This window comes from Hemiscyllium ocellatum, chromosome 4 (genome assembly GCF_020745735.1).
Source record: "Hemiscyllium ocellatum isolate sHemOce1 chromosome 4, sHemOce1.pat.X.cur, whole genome shotgun sequence".
In the NCBI taxonomy this organism is placed as follows: Eukaryota; Metazoa; Chordata; class Chondrichthyes; order Orectolobiformes; family Hemiscylliidae; genus Hemiscyllium; species Hemiscyllium ocellatum.
The window spans coordinates 39,422,412-39,448,659 of NC_083404.1; the positions used below are offsets into that span (position 1 = coordinate 39,422,412).

Consider the following 26,248-nt stretch of genomic DNA (forward strand, 5'->3'; position numbering starts at 1 on the left):
AGTTTTGCATTCGATGTCACTTTTACTTTTGACAGCAGGGAAAAGCTTTAAAGAGGGAAAATTATTTTGACTGGTTGAAAGTAGGGGTCAAAAGCTATTGAAGTGATATTTTGTACTTTGATCCTTTGTGACATGAAAAGAGGCAAAGAGAAACTGAGAAATCATGTGAAGGAAGAAGATAAATCAGGGTTATGAGAAAAGAAACTCATTTAGAATGCTGTTTCAAGAACGGGAAAATTACTGAGAAATATTTAAGTGGAGAAGCTAAACAGACTCACCGGCACTGAACATTTAATTTTATAAGTGAGAAGTCTCATTCTTTCAAAACGTTAATATTTGAGATGTGCTTGTTTTTTTGCTTTGGCTGTCTCTTTTATCTTTTGTTTTCTCTAACTCCACCTGTGTTCCCCAATCTTTATCTCGATTTTTTTGATCATAATTTGAATCTTATATGTCCTGTCTACTTTATACCTTCTGGTTTAGATTCTGCATGACTCAGTGAGGATTTTGTCATTGATTAGTTGATGAGTCATGCTGATACTCATCCCACTCTTAACATACGTTATGCTGGATAAGAGCAGTTTTCTGCTGAGAAACCTGCAAAGACCTTGTGTGTCAGCAAGGTGGCCAACAAATGCCATTTAATTTACCACTGATCAGAAAATCCCATCCAATGTACATGATTGACTGGACTTTCACCCTTTTGTCCTGATTGCCCCATCTACTCACCCACTAAAATAAATGTAAGGAACAAGTAAATTGTTTTGCTTGAGATATTTTGGTGGATTTCTATTCTGGGAATAACTCATTGGTAACTAGAATCTATCTGTGAGCAACACTAAGTCCAAAACAACAACTGCTTTTCTTGAACTACTGATGCTGCAATCTGTCGATCTTGATGGTTGAATATATTAGATGATCTGGACTCTGAAATCTTTTTAGGTGAAGTTTTACAAAGTTGTAAAGGATTTGTTAAGAAACAGTATTGGCATCATCACACAGAAAAAAATGCCAATGTGGGGTGGGGGTGGTGGGGGCAGGGTGGTGGGGAGAATGTGCGATTGCATTGTCCAATTAAAGGAGAGTGGAAAAGTTAGGAATATATCAACAGGGGTAGGCCATTCAGCCCCAACATTCAATGCCATCATGACTGCAGAGCACTTCAATACTTTTTACCCGCTCCATGCTTAAAAAGCCTGTTTGCCACTGGGAATCAGAAATGTAACACTCTGTACCTTAAACTCAAAGAATGAACTTCCACAATATAGAGAAGTCCAAAATTTCATAGTCACGAGTAAAAGAATTTCTCCTCATCACAGATCTAAATGACATCCACCTTATTTTTAAATAATGGCCCTAGTTAAGATTCCAGAGAAGGAGAGATTTTACCTGCATCTACCCTGTCTACCCCTTTAATTTTTTTTTAGGTTCAGTGAGATCACCTCTTATTCTTCAAAACTTTAGAAAATATGGGCTCAGTTTGCCAAATCTCTCTTTGTAGGGCAGTTTGGGCTGAAAAATAGCAAGCAACAATTGTGCCACATGACAGGCAATGACCATCTCCAATAAGAGGCTAGCTAGCTACTGCCCTTTGATGGTAAATGTAATTGAATTCCCACTATCAACATCCTGCAGTTTACCATTGAGCAGAAACTGAACTGGAATAGCCATATTAAATACCGTGGCTACAAAAGCAGGTCAGAGGCTAGGAATACTACAGTAAGTGACTCACGTCCTGATTCCCCAATCCTATCCTCCATCTACAAGGAACATATTGGGAGTGATGGAATGCTCCCCACTTGTCTGAATGAATGCAGCTCCAAGAAGTTTGACCCCATCCAGAACAAAGCAGCACACTTGGTTGGCATCACAACCATCAACTTCCACTCCCACTGACACTGAGCACACACTGCTGATATTATCTACAGGATATGCTGCAGAAATGTGCCAAAGACAACACTTTCTAAACCCATGACCATCTAGAAGGACAAGGGCAAAAAATAAACCACCTTCAAGCCACTGACCATCCTGATTTCAAAATGTATTGTCGTTCCATCAGTGTCATTGGGTCGCAATCTGGAACTCCCTCCCTAACTGCATTGTGGGTCTACCTGGTTGAAGAAGGCATCTTCCCACCATCTCAAGGGCGAAAGTGAAGACTGCCGATGCTGGAGATCAGAGTCGAGAGTGTGGTTCTGGAAAAGCACAGCAGGTCAGGCCACATCCGAGGAGCAGGAGAATCAATGTTTGGGCAAAAGATGAAGGGCTTTTGCCCAAAACGTTGATTTTTCATTCTCCTCGGATGGTGCCTGACCTGCTGTGTTTTACCAGCACCACACGCTCGACCACCTCAACGGTACCTAGGGATGGGCAATAAAATACTGGTTCAGTCAGTGCCCACATCCCACAAATCAATAAATCAAAAGTTCTCCTGGGGACAAGTCTAATGAGCATTTTGTTGTGCTATGTGCATTCAGAATGTCCATAACTTTGTCTTTTGACATCCCCATCCTGCTTTTGAAATGCACTTAATGCTTGACTTCATTTCTCCTATCTTGTAGTCTCCCAAACATCTTTTCGATTTCCTGTTTCCATGTTTATATTCTTATAATTAATTTGCAGAATAACATTGTCATAATTAAGAGTTAACTCAGTGCTCCAATAGGCGAAAGTGAGGACAGCAGATGCTGGAGATCAGAGTCGAGTGTGTGGTACTGGAAAAGCACAGCAGGTCAGGCAGCATCCGAGGAGCAAGGGAATCGACATTTCGGGCAAAAGCCTGTTTCCTGATGAAGGACTTCTGTCTGAAATGTCGATCATTCTGCTCCTCGGATGTTGCCTAACATGCTGTGCTTTTCCAGCACCACACAATCAATGCTCCAATAGTTCATTGCATGCACACCACAAGCTTTGGATTAGTAATGACATTTTGAATTTCCCCTTTTTTATGTATTCTGGTTGTAATTTTTTGCAGGAAAGTAAAGTTTATGATTCACTTGTCTAACACTTGTGCAGTGCAATTAGTCAGTACCTGTACAAGCAGTATATACATAGACCATTCATCAATATAAGCCATAAAAGGGAGGCTTTATACATTACCCAGTGTTTCCAACCTTTCTCCACGCATCCACTTTGGATGCCTGATAATCAGTCACTAATAGTGGCCTCAATACCCATATTCCTACACTTTTGGGAGGCATACTTAGGTCGAATAGTTTTAGTGCAGCTTGGACTCACTAGGACTGTTTTTCACGGTTTGGCATGTGGACTGTAACTATATGTTTTGTCTGGCTGTAGGAACCAAGAAATGATCCCTATGTTTTTTCTTCGATGTATGTTTTGAGGAGGATTAATTCCTACTGATTCTGGAATAATCTGAGATTTTCAACTTTATGCTAAAAGCATTAAATCCATTTATATAAATGATTTGGATGAGAATATTGGAAACATGGTTAGTAGATTTGTGGATGACATCAAAATTGGTGATATAGTGGACAGTGAAGAAGATCAAGTGCACCAGTGGGCAAGGAATAGCAAATAGACATTAATTTAGATAAATGTGAGGTATTGCATTTTGATAAGACAATCCAGGGCAGGACCTCCAAGGTAAATGGGGAATGTTGTTGAACTGGGAAATCTAGGGGATGCAGGTACATAGTTCTTGAAAGTGACGTCACAGTAGACAGGATGGTGAAGAAGGCATTTGACACACTTGGCTTCATTGGCCAGAGTATTGAGTACAGGAATTGGGATATCATCTTGTGTCTGTACAAGACATTGAGAAGGCACTTTTGGAGTACTGCATACAATTCTGTTCACCCTGCTATAGGAATAATGTTATTAAATTAGAAAGGTTTACAAGGATGTACTGGAGGGTTTGAGTTATAATGAGAGGCTCGACAAGTTGGGAGTTTAGAAGGCTGTGGGGTTTATAAAATCTTGAGGGGCATTGATTAAGTGAACAGCCAAGGTTCCTTTCTCTGTATTAAGGAAAAACTAGGGGACACAGGTTTAAGAGGGGAGGGGAAAGATTTAAAAAGGACACTAGAGGTAACTTTTTCACGCAAAGGGTTGTGCGTATATGGAACGAGTTGCCGGAAGAAGTGGTAGAGGTGAGTAGAATTAGAACATTTAAAAGACCATTTGAACAGGTACTTAGATCGGAAAGGATTAGATGGATATGGACCAAGTGCAGGCAAATAGGAGTGGTTCAGTTTAGGAAACCTGGTTGGCATGGACTAAAGGATCTGTTTCCCTGATGTATGACTCTGACTCTGACTCGTAAGTAGTCTCCACCTCACCTCATGTCTGGGTCTGTTGTAGCCTCATTAAGAAATTGATTGCTGTGATTGATCAACAACTCCATATTTGTCACTTGACAATCAGGGTGTTAGAAGGTGAAGTAGATGGCCCTTCATTTTTGTTAGTCTACAATTCCTATGTTTTTCTTTGTCAGGCTGGTTATCCAATTTTTTTTAAGTTGCTAAACTGTAGTTGCATATTTATCTATCTTTCAGTACCATTTCAGAATACTTATGCTAAGGTGAAAATGTGATGCATGAATTTGGTTTAGCTTTCTTTTCTTAAAATCTGGTTGACCTAATCTTCTTTTATGTCCTGATTTTTAAAATGCATATAGGATACTGCAATAAGCAAACCCCGAGAAGTATTCCGTCTATCACCAGAGATTAAATCTTGTGATACCTTAGTCTGCGCTTCTATGCATTTTACATCACCTTCGTGGGTATCCTTGTCAGATGGAACAGGAAAACTTTATCTCATCAGAACCGGCAAACGTGGAGCAAATAACATTGAGAAATGGGAGGTAAGTTAATGTTAAGCAGGTGAGCTATGAATATTTATGCACTTTTATTACTTTGCATTATGGTTTGGTTTTTGTTGTTGGAGGGAACATAGTAATCATTTTCAACTGTTGAATGGGAGAGCAAGTGCAGGAAAAAAGACATTAACACCCCTGTAGGATTTGTCACACTTGACTTTTTATTAAACCTATGCCCTGAATTTGATCAAACAAAAATATTCAAAAAGGGAATACCTTGAAATAGAATTTCAGTAGAGATTTCCCAAATCTCCCATTGCAGTTAGGATACAAGATCAGATCTGGTTGTGCCATCTCTGAGGTATTTTGCTGATTTTAGTGGGACTGAATGCATAAGCTGATGGTGGGATTACATAATCACAATTTACTGGTCACAAACAGAGCTCCTTTTAATGTGAAAAGTATTTTCAAATGGCTTGTCACTGAACAATGTGAACTGTTCCTATTGAGACTTGTGGCTGGTATTACAACCACCTCAGCTGATTGTCACATCTTACCGATTTCCCTATCTACAATATAGATTCCCTCAGTGCCTCACCCATTGCTAAATCCTCTCTCTGCGGTGACAGAGAGGAATGATCAGTTTCTATAATCCATTTGTGTTTTAGCTTGCAATCAAACTGTTGAATGTTAAAAGATTTCTGGTCACATGGAATTTCTTTTGCCCAATATTTGAAAGATAAATCTTTGCCAGAACATCACCAAAAAGATTCCAGTGCCTTAAAAGATCTAGTGGACTCCGCCTGAGTTAGTCTTTGTGTCAAAGCAACAACTTTGTATAAAGGAAATTTTCTATCCTGTCATGAATACTTAAGAAGTCACTTGACCAAGTTGGTCCATGCTGGTATAATACTACACACAAGCCTCCTCCATTCGTCATCACCTCAGCTAATGAACATATTTACAAACCTTTCTCTCAAGGTAAACTTGCAGGTTGAGTCAGTAGTTAGGAAGGCAGATGCAATGATGGCATTTATTTTGAGAGGGCTTGAATATTAAAGCAGCAATGTACTTCTGAGGCTCTATAAGGCTCTAGTTAGACCACATTTGGAGTATTGTGCCCAGTTCTGGGACCCATATCTCAGGATGTACTGGCCCTAGAGCATTTTTGGAGAAGGTTCACGAGAATGGTTCCAGGACTGAAAAGCTGTGTTCCTCATATGTTCTCTGGGTTTATTCTCCATAGAATTCAGAAAGATAAGAGGGTATATAATTGAAGCATACAGAATACTGAATGGCCTGGACAGGGTAGATGTTGAAGAGATATTTCCATTGGTAGGAGAGACGGCATTAGAGTAAAGGGAAGACCTTTTAGAACGGAGATAAGGAGAAACTTCTTCAACCAGAGAGTGGTGAATCTACAGAATTCATTGCTACAGAAGGCTGGGGAGGCCAAGTCATTCAGTACGTTTAAGTCTCAGGTCCTTGAGTATCAAGGGTTACAGTGAGAAAGCAGAATAAAGGGGTTGAGAAACTTGTCAACCATGATTGAATAGTGGAGCAGATTTGATGGGCTGAATGGCCTAATTTATACTCCTATGTCTTATGATCTCTCCTCCTTCCCTTTAACATATCCTTAAATCACATGAAACCGTTTACTATGGGTGACAAGTTCCACATTCTAACCTCTTTTTGGGTAAAGATGTTGCAGATGACTTCCCTAATGGATTTGCTATTGACTGTTACCTTTTATTTAAGACCCATAGTGTTTAATTGCCTCGCAAGTGGAAACATTTTCTCTCCATTTAACCTGTCAAACCACTTCATAATTTTAAAATCTTGTATCAGATCATCCTTCAGCCTTCTGTATTCTAGGGAGAAAGAGCTCTAACTTGTTTAGTATTTTGTTGATAATACAACTGGGAGGTTATAAGTATCATTTAAGTAAGTCTTTTTTTTGTATCTTCCCCAGTGCTTCTTTATTCCTTTTCTAACACAGTGACCAGAACGCTGCACAGTGTTCAGAAAGGGCACAATCTTGCCTTATTTAACTTGTGACAACCCTCCATAACTTAGAATTTTGCACGTATTTTGTTGCACCTTTTACAATTTTGCTGACATTTATTTGATCCTTTTTATTAAAAACTGTATGGTTCAGTTGGTACTTTGTTCTGATTTAAAATAAAATCCTGGCCTAAAGCACTTAAGTTGCTTTCACACAAAAGCTCAAACTGTTACTTGTCTACAGACATGCTGGAACATTACATAGAATCTATAATTCAGAAACAGGCTAATTGGCTTATCCAGTCTGTTGGGTTTATTTGTGTTGTTTCACAACGTTAAGGCCAGGAGCTAAGTTTGACATTCTGATCTTGAGGGTTATGTTACACAGAGCCTGTGCCACGCCCTCCACATGTTGATTCCATATTTATAAAAGTGTTCTTTTTATACTGATATTTGCAAAGTACAGTTCCCAAAGATTTTTCAGAGGAAAACTACAACGTCGGGAACTCTGTGAGAGTATTTTAGTTCTTCCAGATTCTGCTTGCAAGGAAAGAAAATCTTGATGTTTCTGTACATAATGTTTCTGACCTCTGTGATATTAATTTGTGACTGAACTCTCAAATCATTGCAAAACCTTCAGCAAGAATCTTATAGTTTCCACCTTAATGGGACTGTTAGGATCTCAATGAAGAAGTCTGAAAGCTGTCATGGAATAACCCAGTTTTAAAGTAGGGTTTTTGAAACTTGGAGATTTATCTTGTAATGTTTAGAATATCTAAATCCAACCTTTTGTACTTTTGACCACTCTCCTCTTCCAGATAATGTACCAGCAAGAAATTGGAGAGCCCTTTGTGATAGTCCATAGCCATTCTTACCTTAAAGATAGCGCCCACTCAATAGATGTTGTTTTACTCAGGACAGAGAAGGATGAGTCAAACATCAGAGGAAGTGGGTTCCATTCGGCTGTAGATTGGCTGACCATCACTAATGCAAATAATGGTAAGTTATCATCCATTTCTTTACTGAAAGTGATTGTTTTAAATTTGTATTCAGTAATATATTTGCACAGTGAGGCAAAACTAGAATGTTATGAGTCCACTACTTCAAACCCTTTTCCACAGATGTTAAACAAAATAATTCGATACAATTTCTATTAAAACCTCCAAAGATTAAAAATGACTTAACTAATGGTGTATACATTATTTATCTTTGTCTTCATCCATAATTTTAGGGATTAAAATTTATGCTCGTTATTGTTGGGCTCATTATTCATGAGGTTTTGTTGAGTTTAATAGATATCTGCTTACAGGTAAGTAGTCTGGTATTTGTGTGTAGATTGTTAAGCTACAAGAACCAAATCATGAGTGGTTTACAGCAACCATCTAAATCCTGTGATTAGATCAGTATCTTGGAAAGACTCCAGAGTACTTGTCATTTTTTTTAAACGTAGAGGTTTTATGAGTTGGATTGATTTTGTTGTCAAATGTTTATATGCCATCATCTGTTGGTACAGATGTTAAATACCAGCAGGCTAGATGACATTCAAGCTGAAGCATCAACAATTGTGTGAGGTCGAGCAACAATTTGCAGCTGGTATTGTCAGAAATTATGCAGCCAGTATGTCATCTACTTTAATTCAAATTGATTTTCACGCATCAAAAAATTCAAGTTTGCCTGTAGTACACACTTAAAAATTTGAATGCAGCAGCTCACCAAACCTTCAGTGGAATTAATGGAATGTTTGTTAGGAAGGTGGCTCAGTGGTTAACACTGCCTCACAGCGCATGGGATTCGGGTTCAATTGTGACCTTAAAGTTTCATAAAATCATGAGGGGCATGGATAGGGTAAATAGACAAGGTCTTTTCCCTGGCATGGGGGTGTCTAGAACTAGAGGGCACAAGTTTAGGGTGAGAGGGGAAAGATATAAAAGAGGCCTAAGGGGTAACTTTTTCCACATAGAGGGGGGTGCATGTGTGGGGTGCCAGAAGAAGTGGTGGAGGCTAGTACAATTGCAACATTTAAAAGGCATCTGGATGAGTATATAAATAGGAAGGGTTTGGAGGGATATGGGTCGGGTGCTGGTAGGTGGGACGAGATTGGGTTGGGAAATCTGGTTGGTGTGGACGAGTTGAGTCTATTTCCGTGCTTTACATCTCGATGACTCTGGCTGCATAAGTATGCAAACTTCACAAAGACATTCTCCCCGTGTCTGTGTGGGTTTCCTGCATGTGCTCCGGTTTCCTTCCACAGTCCAAAGATATACAGGTTGGGTGGTTTGGGAAATGCAGGTTTAAAGGGATAGGGGAGGGCAATGGTCTGAGTGAGTTGCTTGATGGGCAGAATACCCTGCTTCCACACTGTAGGGATTCTGTGATTGTAAGGAGTTTACTTTTCTGTGGCATTTTTTTTTTGTTTTTAACGTTCCACTTCAAATGATTGATTATGCATTTAGCTTTGGTGACCAGTTCTGGGATGTTTCAATATTGCTCAGGCTCCAATGCAATTAGTTGGAGAGGATTGTCCTACCTAGCTCCTGATATTGATCAAGAAGTTGAATGAATGCTGAATTTTAAGGATTCAATTTGCGGGAGTTTCCAATTAGTCAATTTTTAAACATTTGTTGAGGGGGTTTAGGTTTTGTTGGCTGGGCCAGGCCATATTACTCTACAATAGGTGGATCTTGGAAGAGAGGAGTTCCAGGACCTTGACCCAGCAGAAGCCATACCTTGGCTTGGAAGGGAACTTGCAGTTGGTGTTGTTCCCATGTAGCTGCTGCCATTGTCCTTGTAGATGTTAGTAGTCATAGGTTTGGAACATGCTGTCTGAGGAGCACTGGTAAATATAAATTAAGATGTGAAATAAGCAAAGGATGAACAGCATATTGAATAATTTTTTTAAATTAACAGACAATTCAAGTTTAACAACTTGTTCAATGTTTTAGTTTTGTGATACACTGTTAGTAGAATAATGGCTGATTCATAACAAATGCAGACTCCTGGTTTCAATTTTTGTTTATATCCGGAATTTACATCGTTGTGGTTCTGTTCGCCGAGCTGGAAGTTTTTGCTGCAAACGTTTCATTCCCTGGCTAGGGAACATCATCAGTGCTATTGGAGCCTCCTGTGAAGCACTGCTTTGATGTTTCTTCCAGTATTTATAGTGGTTTGTTCTTGCCGTTTCCGGGTGTCAGTTTCAGCTGTAGTGGTTTGTATATGGGGTCCAGGTCTATGTGTCTGTTAATGGAGTTTGTGGATGAATGCCATGCCTCTAGGAATTCCCTGGCTGTTCTCTGTCTGGCTTGTCCTATGATGGTAGTGTTTTCATCACTCCATCTTTGGGGAAAAGGGAATAAGAAACACAAAACAGGCCAGATGCAAGAAAATCAGAGTTCTCAGGGTTACAGGGTTGGAAAATGTTACAGAGAGAGCGGGGAAAGGCCATACAGGAATTTAAGCATAGAATTAATATTTTAAAACCAATACTTTTGCTGAGCTAGGAATCAATGATGACCAGTGAACATGCAGTTCTGAGGAGGTGAAACTTGATGTAAGTTGGTTCAAGGATACCAGAGTTCAATATGAGCTTAAGTTCATAGGTGAAGGATGAGAAACCAGCCAGCGAACATTGAAATAGTCAGGTCCTGAGGTAATTAAAATGTTTGAGGTTTTCAGCAGCAGGTTGGTACATGTAGGTGTAATGTTTGGCAGTGCGACGTGGTGGATTTGCGTATGCATTTTGCATTAGGAGAGTAGGGAAAGAATACTAGGGGCAAGTAAAGAAGTTGCCAAACTTTACAATCCTCTGTGAATGCTGCTGCTCCTTTTGCTGTATTGCAGTATCATTGTTTGGTTATATGCTTTGGACCTTTGTGTTCTATCTCCTCTGAAATAACTATATTGAGCTGCGAATTCTTCAACAAAGTCTTGCTGTCAAATGTATTAAATCTAGATGACAGATGCTTCTGTACTTTAATTGAGTAGCCTTTGAAAGGAAGGACATATTGAGTGATGATTGCTCCTTTGAAATGGTCAGGAGCATTTGAGCAAAATGCCCCAAATGCTGGGCTCATAAGTGGTCTAAATGGTGTAATTGTTGAATTCAAGTCCTTCTTTGTATAAGGGTCTTCAGACTTAACACGTGAACTCCTTTGTTTTTCTTTCCAAAGATGCTGGCAGAACTCTTGCATTTCTCTAGCAATTTCTGTTTTTATTTCAGTTATCCGGCATTCTTAATATTTTGCTTTTGTGGGAAGTTCCTTGCTTGTGGCAGTAGAGCTAGTCTCAGACAAGGTGTTGATTAGCCACACTTGGTTCCTGTGTCCTGGGATGGGATAAGAAAAGAAACCAAGTGAAGATTCCCTTTCTGATTGAAGTAACATGACTTCTGAACACAGGTGAAATTGAAATCACGGTAAGATTCATGAGGATAAGTTGGCTGAAGTGCCTGAATGATCTAATAGCTTGCCAGATAATTTGCTGGGATCATAATTGAAGAATGGTCCCTTCAGCAAGGCTGCAGAGGGTGGTTGTAGAAACACTTTCCTGAATTATTTAATGTAGAAGTCGAGAAAATTTCTTCATGTTCAGTGGTCAATGGATTTTCTCACTTGTCATGTTAAAAAATGTTATTCTTTCCTTGTGTATTATATGCTTTTTTTCTTATGTTTTTATTTGCAGAGAGCAACAAATATGAAGTTTCAAGGCACCGAACTCTATGTGGGAAACTAGCTCCGCATTATGCAGCTGTAGAGCAGGATGGCACTGGCCTGATGATAGCTTCTGACAAACCTTTCAAGTTTGTCCAGATTGACGGAAAATGTGTAGAGGAACAGAAAGTGGAGAAAATGGACACCAACCAGAAAAAAGGTCAGATTTCACGCCGGTGCGGCCTTTAATTCTTCATATTCCTGCTTTAGCAGAATATAATTTTTGAAAATTCAAAACTGAAGAAACTACATAGCAGTTCAGCCAGTATCTGTGAAGTGATGAGGTACATTATTAATGGTACCTGTTCTTTCACTTTATGATGCTTTGTTTTTTTGTTTTTGACATTTTTGATTTCCTGTATGTAATTGCAAATTCCAACACAGAAACAAGCCATAAGGTCAAACTGGTCTATATCCTCCTTTTATATTCGACATGAACCTAGAGCCAAAGAGTTGTACGGAATGGAAACAGACCCTTCAGTCCAAGTTATCTATAGCAACCAGATATCCTAAATTAATCTAATCCCATTTGCAAGCATTTGGCCCATATCCCTCTAAAACCTTCTTCTTCTTATACTCATTCAGATGCCTTTTAAATGTTGTAATTGTACCAGCTTCCACCACTTCCTTTGGCAGCTCATTTTATACATGCACCACCCTCTGCATGGAAGAAGTTGCCCCTTAGGTCCCTTTTAATCTCCCCTCCCCCTCCCCCTTACATTAAACCTACGCCCTCTAGTTTTAGACCCCCCCCCCCATCCAGGGGAAAATACCTCAGCTATTCATCCTATCCATGCTCCTCATAATTTTATAAACCTCTATAAGGTCTCTCCTCAGCCTCCAATACTCCGGGGAATGTAGCCCCAGCCTATTCAGCTCCTCCATATAGCTCAAACCCTCCAACCCTGGCAACATCCTTGTAAATCTTCTCTGAACTCTTTCAAGTTTCACAACATCTTTCTACAGCAGGAAGATTAGAATTGAGTGCAGTATTCCAAAAGTGGCCGAACCAATGTCCTGTACAGTCGCAACATGTCCTCCCAACTCCTATATTCACTGCATTGGCCAGTAAAGATAAGCACACCAAACACCGCATTTACTATCCTATTTACCTGAGCCTCCACTTTCAAGGAACTATGAACCTGCACTCCAAGGTCACTTTACCATTAAGAGCATAAGTCCTGATTTGCCTTTCCAAAATGCAGCATCTTACATTTATCTAAGTTGAACTCCATCTTCCACACCTCCGCCCATTGGCTCATCTTATAAGATTCCGTTATACTCTGAGGTAACCTCCTTCACTGTCCACTACATCTCCAATTTTGGTGTCATCTGCAACCTTACTAACCATACCTCATATGTTCACATCCAAATTATTTATATTAATGACGAAATGCAGTGGACTCGGCACCGATCTTTGTGGCACACCACTATCCGTTGGTCCCAATGTGGTCTCCTCTACATTTGGGGAGACTGGACGCCTTCTAGCAGAGCGCTTTAGGGAACATATCTGGGACACCTGCACCAATCAACCACACCGCCCTGTGGTCCAACATTTCAACTCCCCCTCCCACTCTGCCGAGGACATGGAGGTCCTGGGCCTCCTTCATTGCCGCTCCCTCACCACCAGATGCCTGGAGGAAGAACGCCTCATCTTCTGCTTCGGAACACTTCAACCCCAGGGCATCAATGTGGACTTCAACAGTTTCCTCATTTCCCCTTCCCCCACCTCACCCTAGTTCCAAACTTCCAGCTCAGCACTGTCCCCATGACTTGTCCTACCTGCCTATCTTCTTTTTCACCTATCCACTCCACCCTCCCCCCTGACCTATCACCTTCATCCCCTCCCCCATTCACCTACTGCACTCTATGCTACTTTATCCCCACCCCTACCCTCCTCTCATTTATCTCTCCACCCTTCAGGCTCACTGCCTGTTTTCCTGATGAAGGGCTTTTGCCCGAAACGTCGATTTTACTGCTCCTCGGATGCTGCCCAAATTGCTCTGCTTTTCCAGCACCACTCTAATCTAGACTCTGGTTTCCAGCATCTGCAGTCATTGTTTTTACCTGGCACACCACTAGTCACAGGCCTCCAGTCTGAAAAACAATCCTCCACCACCATCTTCTGTCTTCTACTTTCAAGCCAGTTCTGTATCCAGATGGCTAGTTCTCCCTATATTCCACAAGTTCTAAAGTTTGCTATACCCCAATTTCCTCTGCACAAAACCATGTTGACTGTGCATAGTCAGTCTTTGCCTTTCCAAGTTCAAGTAAATCCTGTCCCTCAGGATTCCTTCTAACAATTTGCCTACCACTAGTGTCAGACTCACTGGTCAATAGTTCCCTGACTTTTTTTTTAACCACCTTTCTTAAATAGTGCCACCACTTTAACCAACCTCCAGTCTTCCGGCACCTCACCAGTGGCTATCGATAATACAAATATCTCAGCAAATTGCCCAACAATCACTTCCCTAGCTTCCCAGAGCCCTAAGGGCATACCTAATCAGGTTTCAGGGGTTTATCCACTTTTATGCATTTTAAGAAGTCCAGCTGCACCAGCTCTGTAATATGGACATTTTAAAAGATGTTACTGTTTATTTCCCCATCTTCTCCACAGTGAACCCATTTCCTGCAATTCCACACGTAGGCAGCCTTCTCTTTCTATTCTCTTCATCAAATTCTATCAGCATATCCACCTTTTCTTTCTCCCTTGTATTTATCCAGTTACTCCTTAAAATGTATTCATATGATTCACTTCAACCCTTCCTGTTGTGGAAAATTCCACATTCTAAGTACTTGCTTCTCCTGAATTGTTCGTTAGATTTATCGGTAGCTGTCTTACATTTGTGGTTCCTGATTTTGCGATCTTTTACCCCAGATTTAAACTTGAGTGTTTTATAATTTATAAAGAAGCTCAGATCACATTAGGCTTTTAATTACTTTAAGCTCTCCCAAAACAAATTAAACAACCTTCAGCGAATGTCAGAGAGTACTTCTACACATCATCATGACTGTTTCAATGAGTAGTTCCGCGAGGAATGTTTACTGAGACTGGGTTGAGGAAATATTTTTGCAGTAAAATCTCATGATGAATTTTTGTTGCATGAAATTAGTTTCCTTGTAAAAACACATTCCCAACGATAAATTGTGATGCATCCTTTTGTTTCTCATGAGTTTGAAGACAAGGACATAAAAAATAATTTTGATGGGAGGAATCATATTTTTATGAAATACCAAAGATGAATATGCCCTGGGCACAAAACATCAGATTGGAATTTCACACTTCAGAGCACCAGCTCATTGTCTAAGCTCGCATTGGAAGAATGTGAAGTTTACGTGAGAGTGTATTCCTTGAGGAACAAGCTATAGTGGGTGGTAGCAGTCTTACATCTTAAGCTACATGTTCCTGCAGTAATGTAATTTTTCCTATAGCATATCGGAGCCTGACTTTGTATTGCATGCAGAATAAAGTCTTTACAAGAATAGTAGTTTAACTAATAGCATTGCCAATCCTTGAATGCATTTACTGTAATCAATGAACCAGCGCCAATTGCCTTTTTTGTTGTTGCCTCAAATTGTTATTGATGCCTGTTCTGCTTCACATGAGTTTCCCCATAGGATTATCACTGCAGCTTTGCATACATCTCAACATAAAACCCTGTGCAGTTAAAGATAATAGGGAGCATTGACAGCAAGAAAGACATATGCTTTTGGATATTGAAAGAAAACTTAACAGTATATTGTGAACCTTTTGTATTAGCATGATGTGATGTCCGCTTCGATTTACAATTTTAGCTGAACCATAGGACATATAGTACTGAATATAAAGGCTGCAGTTTGTGCGAAGTATGTCTGACAAATTGTACACTGATGAAATGTCCACATACAAGCTATTTAATGTTCTAAAACCTAATTCAAAATAGGGATATTTCAAACTGGTTTTCCATGTTAATACTCAAAAGGTTTGGCGCTGCAAAAGCACAGCAGGTCAGGCAGCATCCGAGGAGCAGGAAAGTCCTAGTTTCGGTCATAAGCCCTTCTTTAGGAATGTTAATAGCTGAACACCGAATTATGTGAGATTTTCTAAATCAACCATTACTTAAAATTGCAGCCTGTTGTGTTTGATTTGTGGCCATTAGCAGTTTAGGTTGCCCTCCTGTTTGGCAGTTTTAATGGAACTTCATGTGACATCTGTCAATATTTTTGGTATCTTGCCAAATGCAAATTAATGCCACGCTTAGCACATTTGTAATGTTATCAATAATATAGTTAGTTGCAAGTGTTTGAAATCTCTTTAACTTTTTAAAAAGGTTTTATTGACTTGCTGATCTGAGCTGCTCTTTTACGTAGAAACATTGGTTATCGTCTCAGGTATTTTACAGCAGATGAAATTGAATTTTAAAAAAAAGTCAGAGGATCAGTACTAGACTTCTGTCCTCAAATCCAAATACCAGTGGATATGTCATAGAGCAAGTAGGCACCTTTGCCTCAGCTGTAGGATCTATATATCCAAAGAGAGAGACAAGATGGAGTCCTACAAGCACACTTTTCTTTCAAATAAAAACATTCTTCTATCTTTAAAAATATCCTGTATATTACAGCAGTCATTTTATTAATTGGCACCAATGGGGTCAAGAATGTGCCAGTTGATCAAATATTCCAGTTGATGAAGAGGTCTACATAATCAGTGTAAAAACATCTAAGTAATAGAAATGAAATGTGGGAGTATTCACTTAATGTGGGAGAAATCACTTAAGTAATAATGCAACTTTGCCAGTAAATTTTATTTAAGGCAGAGAGCTTTCTCACTCAACTGACTACTTTGCTATCGGAGATTGTGATGATGTAATCAACATCTAGTATTTCAAGTATTTAATTTTTTGCCAACTTAGAGTATGTTGGTTCATAAAATGCCAGTTAAACCAGTTTGCTAGCGTAAGCCTTTCAATATGGAACAAATTATGACTTATTCTCTTTGTCATATTGAAACAAAATGCAGCAAATCTTACTTTTTTCCTCTTTCTATTACTACACCTTGTCTACCTTTTCTTTGCTCCACATTTCCTTAATTTATTGTTTTCTTACTAATGTTATAAATATTTAATTTTAAAGATTTTTTTGACTGAAAGAAACTTCACTCTGAATTTTGGTTAGAAAAGTCCAGTTTACATTCTTCAATTTTCTGCTTGGTTGCCAACCAATCCACCATATTAAGCATCTACTCCGTTCACCAGTAGAACATAGTGGCTGCGATATGCACTACCTACAGAATGCACTGAAGTAACTTGCCAAGATTTTCTTGCCAGTACTCCAAAACCTGCAACCTTTAACAGCTTGAAGGACAAGGGCAGCATGTCTGTGGGAAAATCCCCCTCTACAAATTCCCTTCCAAATCGCACATCATATTGGTTTTGAAATATATTGCTGTTGCTTAATTGTCAACATCCAGAACTCCTTTTTGTAATGGCTTTGAGTGCATCTAGACCACATACACTCAATTCAAATTGACAGCTCACCGCCACCTTCTGAAACTCAACTCAAGGTGGTCAGTGAGTGTTGATACCGTCAACAGTGCCCATATCCCAACAACGCTTAAACAAAATTGTCATCTTTTGAAGGATTTCTGCAAGATTCATATGGAAATCATAGAGAAAAATGATCCTAAATGCACTGAACATATTGAGTTAATTTGGCCTTCGATATTTTTCTTTTTTTTCAATACCTTCATCTACAGAATGATTAATGTGTCCTGTGATAAAGAAAAAAAACAAACCAATGTCCATTTGTATCCTAGGTTACTAAGACATTTCAAAAAAGATTTTCGAGAAATAGCTAATAGTGTTTAAACTATAAGACTGAGCTGAAGGAGAAACCACTAATGACTGGCTTGAAGGCAGCCATTCATCAATGCCAGAAATTCCAAAAAGAAATTTAAGATTTGAGAACACGTGCTAAAGCCAATAACTTCAGTTGCAGTTGTAATTGTTTTTACCATTGATTTGCATTGTACAGTCTTCCTCCAAAGGGTTTTTCTGTTGTTGATACGGACTTGCAGTGGCAGCTCTTTTGGTAGGAAAGGTTAGAGTTTAAATGATAATAGAGACATGCTGTTGAAGTTTGGCATCTTGCATTTATCAGAGGAGATGTCAGCACACAACATGACATTCAATGAGGCGGTTAGGGCGTTCTGATTAAGATAGTTTGCTGTATATTGTAAAAACTCATGAATGGATCCAAGGCTGTCACTTGCTTCCTTCTTTTAAAAAAAAGCCTCACCTCTCTCAAATTATCCTGGAAAAGAAATTTGAGCAATGTTTTAAGCTAGCTATTTCATGTTGCTGTTTTGCAGTAAGTTCACAGGTGCTATTTTTCACCAACTAGGTGCTAGTAAAAAGTTATTTTTTTGAACAATTCTGCCTACCGTACAGATAAGTAATATGGCATGTGGGAATTTCAATACCAGCGTGGTGCCAGGTATGTCAACCATGCATCACAAAGACTGGTGGATCATATCAACTGACACGTCTCTTCAGTTAGTCGCAGTGGCTAGAGTGTTGACCGCCCTCAACCAGCCTGCAAAACTCTAAGCAGAATTCCTGATGTTAAGTGTGATACCATGCATGTAAAGCATTTGTTGAATAATCCCAAGTGTGTAAGATATTGATTTACGGCAACCAGTTGGATTCACAGAGTGGTTAACTTAAGCTTACATATAGGGTACATATATTGGTATGCAGGACGCAGACCTTTGCAACAGAGAGGCATTTGTAAAGGCACAATCCCTATGCAATTAACAAAAACTTGGCGGACATTGTTCTCTAGTGTATTTTCCCATGGCATATCTTAACCAATCAGAACCAGTTTTTCTTTTTTTGAAGTTAAAAAACCGGTTACGACTAACTGTTCCCTTGCACATTCTCAACGGCAATGCCTCAACCAATCAGGGTCTGCTTGCCAACCAGTCAATGTTCTTTGAAATTTGTTATTCTTGTCAATCCTGATGTTGCAAGACAAAATTCTTCCAACAGCTCATCCCTTTGTTCAGCATTTATTTAGTATTATTTAGTGGAATGTTATATTTACACAATAAGTTGTTAGAATTCAGAATTGGTGGCTATAGATCTTTCAAAAATGAATTAAATACCCAAAGGGGGGAAAAGGGGTACAGAGAAGGAGAGCGGGATAAAATCTGTTGTTTTTTTTATTGAAACTGGCCATGCGGCGTTGGTTGGCTGTATGGTCTTTCTCTGGACTGTATAATTTTACAATTAAGAGCAAAACGTCATGGTAAAGGGGAATAGTTTATAGTTGTCAGCTTGGCTGAAACCAGTGTGTGATGATATTTGTTTGCTGTCATCCATTATTCCTTGGGAAAAACTTCCCATGTTTTGCCTTTGGGGATAAGGTGCAGAATAAGCAGAGAATATTAAAAAGCCGACAATAGTGAAATGGATTACTGCACTTTTTAAAAGCAGTTTGTTCAAGCAATGGACCAAGATTTATGAATAAATGAATGCTGGAGAAACTTAGCAATCTGGCAACATCTGTGGAGAGAGGAACAGTTCATGTTTCAAGTCCATTGTGATTTTTTTGCCAGAGCCCTGGACAGATTTAGTTGTAGATAAGCTGGAACCAGAAAATATGTACAAAATGAGTTTCAGTTTGCATTTTAATTGACTACATTTTGGAATGTTGTCCAGTTGTCAGTGACAAAGGCCTTCCGCTGGCTAGCAACTCTTAAGTAGAAAGGAGATGAATGTGGGAGTGGGTGTTTGGTCAGAAGCTGTTGGACCTCCAGAAAGGGAATGCATTCTTTCAATTTCTCTGCAATTAAAGGCACAAGCCTAGAAAGTAGTGTGCTGTAAGCTATTAGTTTTAATTAATAAGTTAGGGATTTAAATTATGAACCAGTTTTCTGGACCTCCTGTAAGCAAGTGCAAGTATTTGGAGTAGGAAGATCAAGGAACAACCACAAAGACCATCTCTGAAAACCCTCTTGACCAGGACCATTAAACTGCCTCCAGTCTTTCCCATCTTTCCCAACATCCATAGCACCCATGTTTTAGATTTATGTTTGCCTGTGTGAGGGAAATTTCATAAGAGAGTTACATTTTAGCAGTAGAGTTATATGTTGACTGTTTATGATTGTTTACTTGGAGTTAGAATTGGTTTCTTTTTAATAAATAGTAATATTTAAGTAAAGAAACCTAGTTTGTACTTGTCAACCTGGGTGAATGAGGAACTTAACATAATTGTATAACATCTTTAAGTCCTGTGGCAACTACGGGAGTATCAGGGCTTTGGATTTCAGTGTGATGTCCCAGAGAGAATAATAACGCAAAGAGCCATTTGTAGTTGTATTTAGGAGAATTACATGCAACATTGGAACAAGCCAGTGTAAGTGAAGACCGTCTATAACTCTTAAGAAAAGGACTTGATTCTCTGGTAAAATCTGATGTGTTCGAAGGTAGATTGATAATTCTTTAGTGTGAAATAACTCCAATATCTTGTTTGTTCCTTGAAAATTCCTACTTTGACACTTTCCTGTAACTCCAGTTACAGAATAAAGTGCCTTTGTCAGCCTAATCCTGGGTATTATCCAGGTCTTGCTGTATTTTATCATATATTACATCAGTATTGGAGGAGTTGCAAATAGTGCTGACCATCATGCAATCATTGCAAGGATCCCCACTCCTGACCTTTGACATTCCATTCATCATAGTGAAGCAGCAGAATATGTTTGGCTCAGGATACAACCCTGCAGTGATGACCTTGATCTGAATCACTGACCTCCGACTACAGCCATCTTCATTTGTGCTAGATATGAATACAGTCAATGGAGAGCTTTCCTCCAATTTCCATTGCTTCTAATTTTGCCAGGTCTCCTTGTCCTGTATTTGTTTACATATTGCCTGGAGTTTCATCACCCCTGGAGTTCCAAAGCTGTAATGAGGACAAGCTGAGAGGCCCTGGCAGAATCCAACTGAGCAACAGTGAGCAGATTATTAATACACAAGTAATGCTTGTTAGCACTATTGATGGCACCTTTCATCATTTCACTGATGATCAAGAGTAGATTGATGTGACAGTAATTGGCTGGGTTGGATTTGTTCTAATTTTTTGTTTACAAGGTATACCTATTTTCCACATTGCTGGATATGTGCCACTGTTGCAGTTGTACTGGAACAGCAGTACCTTCAGTCATTTCTTTATATTGCATGGAATAAATAGAGGTTTTTTTGAAGAAGTAACAAAGAGGGTTGATGATGGCAGAGCAGTGATCATGTCTGTATGGTCTTCAGTAAGGCGTTCGACAAGGTTCCCCATGAAAGACTGGTTGGCAAGATTAGGTCTCATGGAATACAGGCAGAACTAGCCATTTGGATACAGAACTGGCATAAAGGTAGAAGACACAAAGGTGGTGGTGTAGGATTTTTCAGACTGGAGGCCTGTGACCAATGGAATACCACAAGGACTGGTGTGGCGTCCACTACTTTTCATCATTTATATAAATGATTTAGTTATGAACATAGGAGGTATAGTTAATAAGTTTGCAGATGACACCAAAATTGGAGGTATAGTGGACAACGAAGAAAGTTATCTTGGATTGCAACGGGATCTTGATCAGATGAGCCACTGGGTTGAGGAGTGGCAGATGGAGTTTAATTTAGATAAATGTGCGATGCTGCATTTTGGGAAAGCAAATCTTAGCAGGGCTTATACACTTAATGGTAACGTCCGAGGGAATGGTGCTGAACAAAGAGACCTTAGAATGCAGGTTCATACCTCCTTGAAAGTGGAGTCACAGGTAGATAGGATAATGAAGGTGACGTTTGGTATGCTTTCTTTTATTGGTCACAGCATTGAGTATAGGAGTTGGGCAGTCATGTTGCGGCTGTACATGATATTGGTTCGGCCACTTTCGGAATATTGCGTTGTGAAACTTGAAAGGGTACAGAAATGATTTACAAGGATGTTGCCAGGTTGGAGGATTTGAGCTATAGGGAGATGCAGAACAGGCTGGGGCTGTTTTCTGTGGAGCGTCGGAGGCTGAGGGGTGACCTAATAGAGGTTTACAAAATTATGAGGGGCATGGATAGGGTAAATAGGCAAAGTCTTTTCTCTGGGATGGGGGGAGCCCAAAACTAGAGGGCATAGGGTAAGAGGGGAAAGATATAAAAGGGACCTAAGGGGCAATTTTTCCGCGCAGAGGGTAGTGTGTGTATGGAATGAGCTGCTAGAGGAAGTGGTGGAGGCTGTTACAGTTGCAACATTTAAAAGGCATTTGGATGGGTATATGAATAGGAAGGGTTTGGAGGGATATGGGCCGGGTGCTGGCAGGTGAGACTAGATTGGGTTGGGAAATCTGGTCGGCATGGACGGGTTGGACAGAAGGATCCGTTTCCATGCTGTACATCTCTATGACGTGCTTCAACTTTATCTTTGGTCTGTGCTTGGCTGTCCCTTCATTCAAGGAAGGCTTATTGGCCAGCAAGTTATTTAATTGTCTACCACCATTTACGACTGGATATGGTAGGACAGTAAAGCCTGGATCAGATCTGTTGATTGTGGAATTGCTTAGCATTGTTTTTTATTAGCTGCTAACAGCGTAGTTCTGTGTTGACACTTTATCAGGTTGACACCTCAATGTTATATATGCCTGATGCTGCTCCTGGCATTCCCTCTTGCACTCATCATCAAACCAGGATTGATTCCCTCCTTTGATAGTAAGGTAGAGTGGGGAAATGCAGGGCCATAAGATTGCAAAATATTTGAATCCAATTCTATTGCTTTAGTTCGATGTCACCTATTTAGTACGATGGGAAAACAAAATGATGCATGTTATCCTGAAAGTGAAGACAGGACTTTGTTTCCACAAGTGCTCTGCTGCAGTCATTCTTGCCGATACTGTCATGAGCTGATGTCTCTGCAACAGGTTGATCTGTGAGGATGAAGTCAGTTTTTTTTAGGCCTAGGTGTTATCCTGAGGAAGTTGTGCAGCAGGAGCTAAGATTATTGGCAACTTGTATTGTTCAAATTATGACTCCAACGGTGAAGACGTTTTACCTTGACTCTAACTGAGTTTTCCTTAGGCTGTTTGGTATCACACTCAGTCAAATACCTCCTGAATGTCATGAATGCAATTTAAATGATGATTTGAATAATATAAACTTCTGACAGTTCCCCCTCTCTTAATCCTTTAACAATTGGTTTTGAGGATTTCAAAGACTGATCGCTGACATAGCAAACCCCAGGTCGAGCTTGGCTTATACCTACAACAAGTGAGTCTCATTTTGAGAGTCCACTTAGCCTTTTGAGGGAAGCAAGTTGTTTATTTTTTGTTCAAAATACCTTGCAACATCTTTCAAAACACAGTGAGCTTCTACAATGTCACAATTCTGTAATCCTATATATAGTGTTTGTGTATGCAGTTTTATTAAAAAAGTGGTTTAAATGTATTAATGGATGACCGTTTCAAATTTGGCAGTTTATTTTTGGTTGTATTAAGGTCCATAAAATATCTGTGAAAGGTAAAATAATATAAATGCTGGATATCTGAAAGAAATAAATCTGCCTAATTGCTTAGGTCACTTAATGTTTCTGGAGAGCAGAGCAGAATTAATCACAAGGCTTGATGACTTTTATCTTGATTTCTTTAATTTATTTTTTGGGTCTTTTGAGGGGTTGATTTAAGAGAAACTCGTGTACACGTTTTGGAAGTGCTTTGTGATGTACTTGGTTATGGGCTGTATTATATCCACTAAACTTGACAAAACAGCAAGTTTCTGTTTTAATACACATTTCGTCGACACTAATTCATTTGAAGAATTGGGAATGCTGTTTCTACAGTACAAACTTTTAAAACATGTTGGCTGTAATGCATTGTGCTGCTTCTAGAGTGTGTTTTTTTAGAATGCGGGGTTGCATTAGAACACAATCAATGAGTCATAAATAGTATACAGTAATTTGGCTGTGGATGTTTTCCATTCTATAACTGGCTTAAATTTTTGGTTGTAACACTGGATGAACACTGGTATTGTTCCCTCATGATTCTTAGTTAATTTGTTTGTTTACCTAATGTATTGTCTTTAATATTTTAAGATTTAAGCAGGATAGATTGTTTAATTGCATAATAAGTTGCTGAAATTAAACTTTTTTCTGAAACAAAAAATATTATCCTTAATGAAGTTTTAAAATGGACAGAACCTTCTGGGAAATGAATCATGAGAAAAGATTTCCTGTGAAGCTTCGATTGATTTTAAGCACCTTGCATGCTTGCAGATGTTCAGACTAAACTAAAAGCGTTGCAGTATTGAAGCATATTAGTGTTGCAAAGACAGATATTCCGTGTTATACTCTAGAATTTATTTGTCATAATTTGAGCTGACCAAACCTATATAAATTTAAAATTTAGCCATGTTCTCTTAATTATCGTTTGTAATTAGAAAAAAGCTTTGAGTAAAAAGTGATTTGTACGTACAGAGTTTCAGAATATTTATATGGAGCACTGTACAGCAAAGTGACATTTTATTATCTTAAAATATTAGATTCATGAAACATTTGCTACCTTTTTATAAATTTTATTCCACAGTAATCCACAAAAAAAAGGCTATATGGTTATGTGAATGGGAAGAGAATAGGGGAGGTAGCTGGTGGTGTTTTGTTTCAGTTAGTAATGGTGAGAAATGGATTTTAATTTCACAGAACCGGTATATTATTGGCAGCAGACAGATGAAGATCTTACAGTAAACATGCAACTACCAGATAACACCACAAAACAGAACATAGACTTCCAGTTGTCAGCAGGTCATTTGCAAGTTGGAATGAAAGGAGAAGCTGCTATCATAGAAGGCAATTTGTACTCTTCAGTTGACCATGGTCTCAGCAAATGGACAATTAATGGCAATAGGCAAGTACTTTTCCATTCTCTATCTTCATGATTACAACATACTGCAATAATAACTGGGAAAAAGTGTGCCATGAGGTATTCTGATAGAGTAGCTAAAAATAAACTGTCTTCATTGACAAGAAGGCCAGTAAACAAAGGTGTTTGCTAAATAAGAAGACAGGCATAGATGAGAATTATATTATGCAACATGTTATTGTGATTGAAAATCTACTTCCTGAAAGGGTGTTGCAAGTACATTTGATAATAACTTTCAAAGAGAATCAGAAAGAGAAATTTGCAGTGAAATGAGGAAAATGCAGGTAAGTAAAGCTAATTGAGGCAGTGGGCTGAATGACATCTTCCTGGGCTGTATAGACACCTCTCCACAGAAGGAAGCTCGTTATGCTTGTGTTAGCTCTTTCAAAGTGCAACTATATTTAGTCCCATGTCATCATCAATCTGGTTGTATTAGCTATCAAGCAATAGAAACCAGGAGTACAGTTATCCAATTAGAGTAGACCTTACTTCAAGACCCTTTTTTTTAAAAAAGACTTGTGTAGTTACAAATAGATTCCCCAGCAATAGTGCTTCGAAGAAGGAAATAAAAGTACTTTAGGATATGAGAATTTGGATTCATGGGCTACAGGTACCTGAGAGAAGCAGTCAACTCGTTGCACATGTATTTAAGGTGGTTTGTTTGTGATTGTTAAGAAGTAATGGATTAGATATGATACTTTGTCTAAATAGACAGAAAAATATATAACTTGTGATAGTTGTGTTGTTCACTGATATCAGAAAACAAATGGATAGTTGGCACTGTTACCTCATGGCGACAGTCAATCAAGTCAGCCTTTTTACTTCTGTATTCATGACACAATAAAATTAAAACTTTCCAAGACCCTCAAAGTTGACTCCAGCTGGTTCCTAATCAAACTTTTTGAATATCCAATCCCAGACTCTGCAAATATATATTGTTTATATCGATTTGTAACTTGACAATTTATTAACAATACAGTAACCTTAGCAGAGCAAAATTAAACAAAGCAGTCAAATAGCTACCCATGTTTAAACCCAATAACCTGTTTTCACACAAGAGAGACAAGCAAATAAATACAGTTAAGGGATGAATTAAAGTGGGTAGCACAGTGGTTAGCAATGCTGCCTCACAGCGCCAGAAACCTGGATTCAATTCTCGTCTCAGGCAACTGTGTGTGGAGTTTGCACATTCTCTCCGTGTCTGCGTGGGTTTCCTCCCACAGTCCAAAAATGTGCAGGTTAGGTGAATTGGCCATGCTAAATTGCCCCTAGTGTGAGGTGAAGGGGTAAATGTGGGAGAGTGGGTCTGGGTGGGTTGCTCTTCGGAGGGTTGGTGTAGACTTGTTGGGCCGAAGGGCCTGTTTCCACACTCTTAAGTAATCTAATCTAATTTTTTTAAAAAAGCCAGGTTACTTGCGTGGTTTTCATGATGCATTGTTCCAAAGACATAGATGATTGACAACTTCAAAGTTCAATCAACAATCAGGATCACCATTTCAGTTCCTTTAGAGGAACTCTGTGATCCTTCTAATTTAGTTTCTATTCTCTGAACTGCCATTAGTAGATGGGAGATTAGGCAGGGAGCGTTCAAATGTTCATGCTATCAACTGCCAAACTCCTCTTTCTGGAAAACAGTCCAAAACCCATTTCGAAACTCTGGCCTCTCCATGTCAGACTGACCATCTCTCCGTTGGTTCCAGTTACCATTCAACACCTACCATTTGCTGGAGCATAAGGTCCCTCCTGGACTTGCTGAACCAGTTCTCAGGTACTTGCCAACATGTGCTATCTGCTTAAATGTTCTGTTCATCTGCTACCTGTTTAAGTGTACTG

General features: G+C 39.2%; 1 protein-coding gene across 2 annotated transcripts in view; it reads left to right on the forward strand.

Moving 5' to 3' along the window:
- The window catches only part of nudcd1 (NudC domain containing 1), a 130,312-nt gene that overhangs the window by 40,253 nt on the left and 63,811 nt on the right, over nucleotides 1–26,248 (forward strand). For both annotated transcript variants that reach the window (XM_060824224.1, XM_060824225.1), the window contains 4 exons: nucleotides 4,640–4,825; nucleotides 7,603–7,783; nucleotides 11,462–11,650; nucleotides 24,196–24,400. In XM_060824224.1, coding sequence (XP_060680207.1) covers nucleotides 4,640–4,825; nucleotides 7,603–7,783; nucleotides 11,462–11,650; nucleotides 24,196–24,400 — 761 coding nt within the window. The remainder of the gene's footprint in view (nucleotides 1–4,639; nucleotides 4,826–7,602; nucleotides 7,784–11,461; nucleotides 11,651–24,195; nucleotides 24,401–26,248) is intronic.